At 46.2% G+C, this 12,635-nt stretch overlaps 1 protein-coding gene across 1 annotated transcript in view; it reads left to right on the top strand.

The window, feature by feature from the left end:
• Positions 1-12,635, top strand: part of Clstn2 (calsyntenin 2) — a 572,340-nt gene that overhangs the window by 476,002 nt on the left and 83,703 nt on the right. The window contains exon 6 of the mRNA XM_055629720.1: positions 9,328-9,513. Coding sequence (XP_055485695.1) covers positions 9,328-9,513 — 186 coding nt within the window. The remainder of the gene's footprint in view (positions 1-9,327; positions 9,514-12,635) is intronic.

Raw genomic sequence — 12,635 nt, 5'->3', positions numbered from 1 at the left:
AAGTGGTTGGCATTTATTATCTCATAGAAACAGTATAATTGACTCTGAACTAGGTGTTTGTGTGAATAAATTCACACACAGAGAAGGAAATGGCTTGCCCCCAGGAGTAAACAGCAGAGCTGGAATCACATCAGAGCTAGCTTCAAAGCCCTAGTCTTGGTAGTTTTGCTTTGGTGCCTCCCTTTGGGACAATTAATTAGTGTTACTATCCTACAGATGAAGAAAGGGGCTTAAGAAGGTTAAAGATCACAGAACACCAACAGCACAGGCTCTAAGAGCAGCAATCAATAAATAGGACCTCATGAAACTGAAAAGCCTCTGTAAAGCAAAGGACACTGTCATCAGAACAAAATGACAGCCTACAGATTGGGAAAGAATCTTCACCAACCCTATATCTGACAGAGAGCTGATATCCAGAATATATAAAGAACTCAAGAAGATAAAAAGCAACAAATCAAATAATCCAATTAAAAAATGGGGTACAGAGCTAAATGGAGAATTCTCAATAGAGGAATATTGAATGGCAGAGAAACACTTAAAGAAATGCTCAACATCCCTAGTGATCAGCCAAATGCAAATCAAAACGACCCTGAGGTTTCCCCTTACACCCATCAGAATGGCTAAGATCAAGGACTCAAGTGACAACACATGCTGGAGAGGATGTGGAGAAAGGGGAACCCTCCTCCACTGCTGTTGAGAATGTAAACTTGTTAAACCTCTTTGGAAATCAATCTGGCGATTCCTCAGACAATTAGAAATAGTGCTACCTCAAGATCTAGCTGTACCTCTCCTAGGCATATATCCAAAAGATGTTCAAGTACAAAACAAGGACATTTGCTCAACCATGTTGGTAACAGCTTTATTTGTAATAGCCAGAACCTGGAAACAACCCAGATGTCCCTCAACTGAGGAATGGATACAGAAATTGTGGTACATTTAGACAATGGAATACTACTAAAAACAAGAAAATCATGAAATTTGCAGGCAAATGATGGGAACTAGAAAAGATCATCCTGAGTGAGGTATCCCAGAAGGAGAAAGACACACGTGGTATATACTCACTTATAAGGATAAACATACTAAAATCCTTAAGGAAGCTAATCAAGAAGGAGGACCCTGAGTAAGATAATCAATCCTCACTCAGAAAGGCGAATGGAACTGACATCAAAAGAGGGAGAAAACAGGGAACAGGACAGGAGCCTACCACAGAGGGCCTCTGAAAGACTGTACCCAGCAGGGTATCACAGCACATGCTGAGACTCATGGCCAAACTTTGGGCAGAGTGCAGGCAATCTTATAAAAGAAGGGGGAGATAGAAATACTTGGAGGGGACAGGAGCTCCACAAGGAGAGCAACAGAACCAAAAAATCTGGACACAGGGGTCTTTTCTGAGACTGATAAACCAACTAAGGACCATTCATGGATATAATCTAGAACCCCTGCACAGATGTAGGCCATGGCAGCTCAGTCTCCAAGTGGGTGTCCTAGTAATGGGATCAGGGACTATCTCTGACATGAACTGATTGGCCTGCTCTTTGATCACCTTCCTCTGATGGGGGAGCAGCCTTACCAGGCCACAGAGGAAGACAGTGCAGCCAGTCCTTAGGAGACCTGATTGGCTAGGGTCAGATGGAAGGAGAGGAGGACCACTCCATCAGTGGACTTGGGGAGGGGCATGGGAGGATATGAGGGAGGGAGGATGGGATTAGGAGGCTGGGGGAGGGGGCTACAGCTGGGATACAAATGAATCAAATATAATTAATAAAAATAAATAATTTTTTTTAAAAAAAGGTTAAAAAATTTGACCAATGAAAGCTGGCAAAGACTAGTCATGTCATTTGTGGGTTCTGGTACAAATGGAAACCAGAGGCTTATTGTTTTTAAATCATTAAAGATTTAAAGACAGTGACAGTTAACCAATCAACCAATCAGGTGTCCTTCCAAGCAGTCAGTAGCTCAGACTGCATGCCTTGCCACAACCCCAGACTCTTCAGTGACTCCAACTCCTGGCTCCCTCCAACAGAGGAAGATCTGGGCCATGGCTGATGAGATGGGAAAAGAAAATCAAGTCAGAAAGGCAAGGAATGCTTTTGGAGCTTAGGGCTCAGGTCAATCCAGTACAACTGCTAGGTCAGCTGCTGGCTGCAAGATTCCCAGGAATTCATACACCCTCTGGCCAGCCCAGCTTCCTCTCCCATAGGAGAAAATAAAGCTTCCCCTTCACCGGGATGGTCAGACCTAGCCTGAGGACACCACTCCTCACCCCTCCAGAGGGCTGTTTACAAGAATAGCAGAGCCTGCCTTCAGATTCCAATGGATTCATGAGGAAAAGTCAACATTCAGAAGCCTAATGAAGACAGCCCATATCTCCTGAGCCCTGCTTGAGCTTCTAACTGGTACTATATCAGTATGCATAAGCTGCATGAGGTATAGCTACAATCTTCCCCTGTTTTGCAAAATAAATGGGGGCACAGAAAGGTCTCATGGCCCCCCGGTGGTGCAGCAGCTGATAAGCCGGAGGCAGGGGTAGTGTTTGCACTCAGGTCCAGCTGCTCATTCTGTACCATACCATCTACCATTCCCTGGTCCTGCCTAAAGTGGATCCTGGATGCTGAGAGGAAGACTCATCCTGAGGAACCATGAGGGGACAGGATTCTGAGAACTCACAGAGCTAAGGGTCGGCTTTTGTCACTGTCTTCCATACAGGCCTTGAGGGACTGTTTGTATATACCAAAGAACTCTTGCTCAGGCCAGCAGTCATGGTCCTGGCCACCTGCCTCCAACACTCCTTTCTAGCCTGTGCTCATAGCAGGCACCAGTAGCCTCTAGCTTGTCCACACCCTCCGAGTCATGCCAGGCTTCTCGGTTGTTCAAGCCAAGGTTGGGTGAACATTGCATATTTTTCTACCTAAGTCATACCCCTTGAACTTTTAAGTGCCCTCGGGGAAGCCATATTGGAGTTGCAGCTTTCCACTGATTCCACAGTATGGTATGAACTGTATCTTATGTTTTATGAGTTTTGATGCTTTGAGATCTAGGGCTTTGCTTACCCTATAAAATGCAAACCAACCAATCCATAGCCTACTGTACACCTATAGCTGACCCTGCCCATCTCCTGACTGCCCCGATTACCCAGACATGGCTACCATACCACTAAGCACAGCTCTGGTGCCCCGGAGCCTCTGAAATCCCCAAAGTGGCTAAGGCTAGCCTGAATTACTGCTGTCCTTTACTGTCCCTTCCCATGGAAGACACAGTAAAGCACCTTGTCCATGGATTCTGCTGTCCTCTGCCTCTTGGGTGGCACCATGCACCACGGCAACATTGCTGGCAGGGATTGTATCCTGATGTGTTGGCCGTACACACATAGGAACAATGGTTAAAAGCCTTTATTAAAACAAACACCCTAGTTACTTCCTCCAGAAAGTCTCTGAGTGTCCCTTGTGTCATAAACTACCTCTTTGCCTCTGTCAGCCTTAAGCTGGCATGTGACTGTGTTTCCTAAAAGTAAGAGGTAGGAACTCTACCTCCCATCCTCCAGCTTCTGTCTGGCACCTAGCATGGTTAGTAAGTTCACAGCATGTGGAATAGTGACAAGAGAGAAACATACATGATGATAGTAACAGTGACAGCCTCTGTTTCCCGGGTTTCCAGGAGCACTCCCAGAGAAACGGCATTTGAGTGATGCTCATGGTACAGTAAGAGAAATGAAAGCCAGAGGGGTCCAGTGAGTTAGCCCTCACATCCAAGAACAAGGTGGCAGAGCCAGAGTGGCACCTGCCTGTCCAGATGCAGAGGCGACATTCTGGAAGCTGCCTGAATTGTGCTGGGTGGAGATTCCTACCCTTTCTCTGTATGCTCCTAGCAGAGATGACGCCCCTCACAGGACTGATCATGAGTTAGCTGGCAGGAGTGCTCTGCTAGTCTGAAAGTGAGTACTAGGGCCCTGCCTAGCTCTCAAATGAACATCTAAAGCCCACTGTTGGGTCTTTTGTGTCCACTCTGAGCACATATTTATGGCTCTTCCTTGGCACTGAAATGAAATCTAAATCTCTTATGCAGCACTCACCCTCTGACTTCCACTTAACCTCTGTAGCCTTCTCCTTCCTTACCCACCGTTTGGATGCACAAGATGGCCACTGCTTAGCCAAGGTACCGTGGTAGCTTATCCTGGTAGCACTGTAGGGTGCTTGGTGCCCAACTCCAACTTACCATATTACTGAAAGATCCTGTTCAAACCTGTTCATGAAATTCCTTCCCCATCCTCCCACTCCCCAGCATTCCAATGTTCAGCTACTCAGCTTATGGGAATCCAGCAACTTCCTAGGAGACGTGAATCTCCTTCAGCTGCTAACTGCTGAGGCAGAAGGGAGCTGGAGGCATCCAAGCCTGTGCAGAAGAAAGGAGATTGTCTCAGCCAAGCCCAGGCGTGTCCCTTCCATCTTCCTGTGACATTCCCAAAGTCCAGATTGAATCAATGACTTGGATGTTCTAGTATAAAAGCCACAAAACCTGTGCTTTCTGGAAATCTCTGATTCACTTCTTTTCGACTCTAGGTGTTCAGTGTGAAACTTCTAAGCATTTACTAGTCTCCTGATTAAAAAAAAAAAGTGTGACCCCTAAATTTAGCAGAAATTTTAATAAAATCATCATGTTTCCAAATTCTTAATCCCCAAAAAGGATTTTAAATCTCAATGCCATTCTACTCTTAGCATCCTCAGGAAAATTGGCAGGGTAATTTAGGCCTCGTTATTAAAACAGCAGGCAGTTGTCTTCTTTCTGTTCACTTAAAAAAAAAAAAAGAATCAGTTTATAAACCAGCATCTAGACCCTTTACACACTGACAAGATTATCATTATTATTTTTTTACAAGAAGAACAGTTTGGGAGGCTTGTGATGGCAAAAGTGAGATGTTCTTACAGAGGCATCATGGGAAGGTCCTTGGCTTAGACCTTTAGGTTGCATCGTCTCTTTAGAGGCTCATGATAGGCCCAGGAGCAGATGGAATGGTTTCAGATGAGGCAACAGAGGCCATGAGATGACAGTGACTTTGCTAAGGTCACATGTCTGCGTTCGGAGAAGTTGAGGTTCAAGTCCAGGTCTCTCCACTCTTCTAGATAGGAATTGTCCCCCAGGCCTCATGAAGCCATGGCTGAAAATTGATGTGACTTCCCCAGGGCCATACAACTCTTACAAAATCTTCCCTCTGAGCCTGGGAGTTTGCCAGAACTGAGAACAAATGCCATTTTCACAGATTCATTTTTGACCATGGGTTTGCACAAAATCCAAGAATCGACCAACACTATCGACATCAGTATCATCACGTGTGTCTCTTGCTCATCCTTGTTCCAGAGGCCGTGAATTTACTAACTGCCTCAAGGTCAGGCTGAAGCTGACCACACTCCTTGGTCCTTTGCTAATAACGGGATTATCCCTTTAAGAAACTAGTGCAAAGTAGGTCTTTAAAAATGAACCTGTGAAAAAAATGGCACTTGTCCTCAGTCCTGGTAAATTCTCAGGCTTCGTGAGGGGACTTCTGCAAAAGAATTGTGTGGCCCTTGGCAAGTCACACCAATTTTCGGCTGTCGCTTCCTTGTTTGTGTAATTAAGGCAATAACATCCCCACGCTGGGTCCCAGGGAGGATTAAATTATGTGAAAGTGGATGAACTGACTGATAATCACTTCCTGGAGTATCATTTAAGAAGCGATAACTTAAGCAATGTATCTTTTGAAGATGTCCCTAGGTTTGATGGTGAAATAACCCTGTTTTTAATCCCATCTCCCAAAATTCTAAGTAGTTTTTACAAATTTATAGAAGCCTAGGCTCTGGGAGGGCAGATGGTTTCCTCGAAGTCCCATAGCAGGTGGTAGGGCTGGGGTCGATACGGGGAGGCCTGGACTGATGGACCATACTTTTAAACACCAAATTCTCTCACCCTCCAGATGATGAGCAGGAATAGACATGTCATGTGGCCAAGGCTGGGTATGATGACTTCCTCTGGCTCCTTTCAGCCCTCCTCAGCCTCCTTTTGCAAGAGCTTGAGATGTTTGTGTAAGCTCCCTGCTCTCTCAGGGATGCTGTGCTCAGAAAGCTTCATCGATTTCTTTTACTGGACAGTGGCAATTTTGCCTGCTCCTTGTAACCCTCAAAAACAAGTCTGGTGAGGTCACCAAAGCAACTGGCAGTTTGCTGCTTTTAAAGCTCTTTTGTACCTGGCTTTTCTATGGTGGCCATAGAGAGCCTAGCCTTGCCAACCAAGGGGGTGACCAGAGGACAAATCTTCGGGGCCAGCCTCCCACAGGCTTTATATCACGATTTAGTTTTTACTTTGCTTGCTCTCTTTTTGTGATATTTCTCATCACAAATAGCCATTCAGATATCTAGATGAGAAAGATGGCTTCAAAGCCCACAGGATAAATGGAGTCAGTTCTGTGGCCAAAGTCCACATAAGGGAGGATATGTTCTTAGACTTTAGGACCCTCAACTCATGCCATTGTGCTTACACCAAAGTCTCCTTCAAAAAACCATTTGCAACACACTAAGAGGGTCCCGAGAGGGATGGAAGAAAGTGGGCCATCTCCTGGATTTCGTATCTTGTTCAGGAGGGAGAAGATCCTTTGTTGTCAGCTATGGACCAAGTGTCTTGCCAAGAACAGAGAAGCAAATATGTTTTGTGCTGCTGTGGGGAGGGATGGTTCTGAAGGGCTGAAAATAGGGTGGATAGGGAAACAAAAGAAAGTTATAGATGAGCTTTGGATTCTGTCTGGGCCTCAGGATGGGCTGCTATTACAGCAGTGACGTCTCCAGACTTCTCCAGGTCCTCCTGACAAATATTTCCTACACTAGGGGCTAGCTGTGGAAGATTTAAAACCAAACATCACGACCCCTGCTTTTACGGAATTCGCAGTTGCTGAGGGAGACAGGCCACAGGTGGATAGCTTCAGCTGCTGTCTTAGGGGATTCAAAGAACTTTCCTAAAAGAACCTACTCTGGACCAGGGACCTGCAACATGATGGGGATTCAGTCATCTCCTAAACATGGGGCCTAGTGCTACATACTAATGTGGCCAGCACTGTGGAAACATGACAGAGGCATGTATATAGATGGAAATCTCAGGAGGACACATGCAGGATATGGCAGGAGGGGAGGAGATACCTTGTAGAAGAAACAGCATGATCAAATACAGTGATACGAAATGTTTTGTAACTGGGACATGTTACTAGCTAGTTGTGGATGACTTCTTAGACTACCATGGCTCTCAGACAACATTCTGATAAAAAGCCTTCCTTTCCTTTGTTCTGTGGTTTGTTCTTGGGTTTGAACTGGGGACATTGGACTAAGGACAGCAGAAGGCTTCGTGAATGTGATCAGATGGTCTGGTCTCAGATCCTCAAGGCCAAAATAGGGCATATTTTCCTTTGTGGTCTTGGATATGTTCATCAGAACATCCTCCCATTGTCAGTTCCTTGGGGGTGAATCTCAGAGCCATGATACACAACTTCTGCTCACAGTATGACTATTAATAATTTCTGTAAAAGGGCACAAATTGACAGGTAAGATTAGAGCTAACCCCATATTATATGGTTATCTAAACATGGTACAAGCAGGCATTTTTCCTTCCTGAGCAGGAAACCCCAATCAGAACCCCATTTTATTCAGGAATACATTGTCACACTTGACCCTTATTCTAGCTCTGTAAGACCTCTATTAATATCCCTACTGTACTCATGAGGTACCTGCAGCTTAGAAGCCTTTAGAGCTTGCTTGTGACCTTACAGCCAAACCAAGATCTTTGCTGCCACTACATCAAATAGAACACACCAGTCCTTGGCATCCATGCCTCAAATTCATATGAGAACTCTCAGTCTAGAGGTCCTTTGCCACTCTCCTCCTGTTGGGTCAGCACAACCTTAGTCATCACCACCTCTTTCTCTCACTCCTGAATTCTTCACTGTTGCAACCATGGTGCTGTAGGTGGTGGTGGGGTCAGGGGGAAGGCATGTAGAAACACAATAGAAATGGCTGCTCAACGAAGGAAGTCACCTGACTGGTCTCTTAGGCCAGCTTTCTCTGTGGATCTCTTTGATGGATGCCAGTGTCCCACTAGGGACTCGTGTGCCCAGTGGCTGCACACTGACATACAGTCCCACAAATGCAAGACTTGCTAAGGTTCTCACAGGTGAGATCAGTCACTTCACGGATCTCCATGTCTATGTGGCAAAAGGATACCATCTAATGATGCTCAGTCTGACAAACACTTGGAACCTGTCAATTCATTGTACCCACCCACAGTTGACATCTTTCACCAACTCCATTCCTCTTTCTGCATGAAGGTGTGGCTGAGAGTGGCCACACAGCTTCTCAGATGTATCCTTGCAGTGTGGAATTCTGGCTGTTGTAGAGGACCACGGATTATCAGTCTTTGGGAGCTTGCTTTGTCTTGAGTCAGTGGCTCTGCAGTCCAATTGCTGCTATTATGTATCAAGCTATTATGTATCAATCAATTCTCACCTGAACCCACTCAGTGTTTATTCTCCTTGATTGCTCTGTTCTTCTGTGCTGCCATTTTGATTGTAATTTTTGCTTCTCTTAAATGCTTTATCACCCCTCAATTACTTTCCCACTGAAAAGCAGCGACAGGGTGATCAGCCAGACTTGAGCCGTAGGTTTGAATGTTTGAGAATCCTTGCACTCTCCCTGTAACCTCACATATGCCCTGGAGAACCATGCTTCCTTTTGTTTTGAAATAAGAAACATCATGCGAGATCAAATGGGGGAAAAGGGTTAAGACATAGCTCTCTAAAATGCCTCCACTGATGCATTGTAAAAGGAGAAAAGAGAGAGAATTGGCATCAGTCCATCCACATCATCATTCCACTTTCCATCCCAGACTCTCCCCCCACCATTTCTCAGTGTCACACAGGCTCCAAGTGGTCCAGCAGCAAATGTCAGGCATCTTCAAGGTCAAGTGACTTAGTCATCGTAATGCGTTGCAATCAGGTTTTACTTTCTACTTCTTCTGTGCATCACTGATGTTTCTGGGTCCGGTGGCTCACTTTATTTTCCCCACAATACACAGTGTGTATGTATGTGTATTTTGTATAGTCTTCTGTGGCTCAATGCAGCTGGGTACAGCCTTCTGGTTCACCTGGCATTCTCTTAAGGTAGGATCTTTAACCGAGCAAATGTAAATTTTCCATTCTCCTCACACTCTTCACTAATCTACTCGTTAAAACAAATCATTTATTGACGAATTCAACTTTTCAAAACAAGTGGACTAGCAGGGCTGACTGTGACTGACTTAATCTTCTCCTTATTTCCTCAGATTGGACAAAAAGGATCGAGTACCAGCCTGGCTCGGGGAGTTTGCCCTTATTCCCCAGCATCCACCTGGAGACGTGCGACGGAGCAGTGTCCTCCCTCCAGGTCACCGCAGAGCTGCAGACTAATTACATCGGCAAGGGCTGTGACCGAGAGACCTACTCTGAGAAATCCCTTCAGAAATTATGCGGTAGGCTTTTCCTTTGAGATTTCGTTCAGTTAATAGCTTACAAGTGATCCATGCAAACGAAGCTTATCTAATTAGACCAAAAAGGCCAGCCTTCCCCACCTACCCTAGTCCTCCTGAACGGATATTGGTTTAGGGCAGGGGGGGTGAGAAAACTCAGCTTTTGGCCTCAGACGCAACTGATTCAAGAGTCTGTTTGCCAATGGTGTGGCTTTAGGCAAAGAGCATGACAGGGCTTCCACTCTTTACCGGTAAGACAGGGATTAAATGGCAAAGTGCAGCTCAGGGCCAAGAGACACTCAGAGTCTTTCTACCATGGCGAGCAGCTTGCCTGGGACCGTTCCGAAGAGCGGTGCCAGGCACTCACAAAAGGGTTTAACTCCTCTCCACCCAGCAGCCGCATCACTTTCAAGGCCCAGTGCGAGTGAAACAATTAGAATTTTAATAGAGGAACACCAAAGCACCGGAACACGCAGCTGCAACTAAACAACTGCTCAAGGGTACAGGCCTGCGAAGCTGAGCCTGGCGGCCCACAGCAGAGCAGCTTCAGGTAGGGTGGAGGTGGGTGAAGGAAGGTGTCCCACAAGTGGAAGTGAAAGGCAGACAGGCAGGGAATTATCAATGGAGAGGGAAAGTGGGCTGCAAGAAAGGAGAAAGGTGGGGAATTATTAACAGGAAGTCGAGCAGATAAAAGGATGCCATGGAGGGGGCTTAGAAAGGGCCTTAGCTGAACACCCATTGTGTGTATCCTGTGACACTCTGCATGTGATGCTTCATTCAGCTTCCACATGTTTACCGTAAGGAGAAGATATTCACGCAGCTTTAACGGTGGAAACTTGGAGACTCCAAGTATGACAACTGCTGAAGTTTACACGGATAGAAACTGTCCGTGATAGTCGGGAAACAGGTTTACCTGAAAGGCAGGGTTTTTCGTTGAGCATTTATCAAGGCCAACCTTGTCCTTAGATCTGGAATGCAGCTCTCTAATGAATCTGTAAAGAAGATTCCTCTGAGGTGGGGCCGGTCCATGTACTCTAATAGCTGACTGCTACTGTGTTCGTGGACCGCTTCATCTCGTTTGGACACACAGTACTTCTCCCTTGTTCTCTACAGGAATACCTAGGGACTCTCATGCAGCTCTCCCCAGTTTCACTGGGGGAGCAGAGGAAAAGACTCCTTCCCACAGCGGGCAGGCTGTGTTTGGCAGTAACCATGACTCTTAAAGAGGGAAGTGAGGCCCGTTGGTGTGCAGTTTAGTGTGTCACTTCACGAGGGCCTCCTCACAAGAGCCTCCACCACTATCTCTGGGATGATTTTTTTTTTTTCTTGTCCTTGCCCAAAGAACCAAATGATCATATTCTGTGCATCATGCCACCAGGCTTGCGGGAAAGTTCTGTGAGGATGCCTGTCCCGCTGGACCAATTCACTGGGATGGAGGAAAATGGTGTTTCAAACAACTATTTCAAAAAAGAATATGCAGGGATTTGTGATGCTCACAGAATGCTTGAAATTACATCTTTTCCTGGACTTGGTTCACAGAAGCCATCTAAGGTGACATCTTACTTGGAATGAATGTCCCTTTTCATTCTCTGTGTACCTGGGGTGTCCATGGTGAACTCAACCCCACTCGGCCACCATGGGTTATAGTCATTTTCCGAACTCGGGGTTAGAAGGAAGTGATGAATCGGCTTGTTAAAGATCAGAGGGCCTAAGGGCACATGTTTGTGATTTGATTTTGAATGTTGCTGGGGACAGAAGGGAGATACGGAGAGTGCAAAGAGTGTTTTGAGGGAAGAAACAGAAGAGCAAAATTGCATGTGGCATGCTAACAGCTCACTCCATCTGGACTGCCAGCCTCGCAGGCTAACTCAGCTGGGGAATACCATTTCCCTAAGTGTGCTTCATCTGGTTCTGAGAGCCGCCCTTTGAGAGAGACAAGCCTGTTTCTTTCTTGCTACATTTCCAGTAGCACAGTCTACCACACTGATGGGGTCTCTGCCCAGTGACCATGGTGGACAGATGAGTTATGCCTCATTTCAGGAGCCTTATTTCTGATTGGCCTGGAGTAGAGTACAGCGAAACAGGACAGAGGAAAAGGTAGAACATCAGAAGTCAGTCCCTCTGGGATCTAAGGAAAAAGTAGGGGCTGGGTCATGCCCAACACACAGGCTGTGTTGTATTATCTGACCCTTGTGGGCATCATGGCTCCTGTCCACAGAAGTCCGTCTTTTCAGTAGATGGTAGAAAGGTTTCTTGCTGCGTTTCCCGACTAGAGAGCCGCTGTAACACTTTAAACCTCAGCATTCATGCATTTTTTTTCATCCTACAAATCTTTATTGACTTTGGAGGGAAACAGGGAGAACAATTAGGACATTATTACCATAGTCTAAGCAACAGATAATGAGTTCTGAAGCAGGGGAGTGGCAATAGGGATGAATTTAGTACAGTTAAGAGGCAAAAATCAGCAAGATTTAATGAGTGGTAAGCTGTTGGAAGGAAGAGAGAAGGGATCTCTAAAGCAGTGTCTAACTTGATGAAGGGGCCACACCCTATGCCAGAAACCCAGGAGCAAGGGTACGTTTCTGGGACATCACAAGCGGCCGCATATCTGTACCACATCACATGGCAGCTTCCTCTCAGATCTCCCGAGGACCTGTCTTGGCCTTGCAGCCCTTTCACTGTAGTTCATTTCAGGTTGGTGTTCTGCCTCCCATTCTGTTCCTTTCTTTGTTTCCTTTTATCCCCAAGTCTTTGCTTTCCTCCGCAGGCCCTTCTCCTAGGTCACTAGTCACCTGTTCCCTAGCCTAGTTGGTCAAGTCTTCTGTCATTGCTCTGGGAGTAGGAGCTTGGCTGCATGCTCTGTGTTAGTGTGGCTGGACGGTGACCCAGCCAGGCTGGCTTCCCAAGTAGCACAGTGAGTGAATCCCGTTTAAGGGAAATGAGAGCAGTGGCTGGAGTCGGAAGGCACCTGAGCAGATGCAGCAGCACTTGAGATGGTCCCAGAGCAACACTGGACAGCAGATATTTTGCTTCCTGAGATTTAAGCATGGAGATGCTTCCATTCTGCCTTGGAACAGTGCAGAGGCCAGGCTGTTCCTCAGGGGACCACAGGGTTCCTGGCAGCT

Source organism: Psammomys obesus, unplaced genomic scaffold (assembly GCF_907164565.1).
Source record: "Psammomys obesus unplaced genomic scaffold, mPsaObe1.curated_primary_1811, whole genome shotgun sequence".
Taxonomy (NCBI): domain Eukaryota; kingdom Metazoa; phylum Chordata; class Mammalia; order Rodentia; family Muridae; genus Psammomys; species Psammomys obesus.
This window is presented reverse-complemented; position numbering and strand designations above follow the sequence as displayed.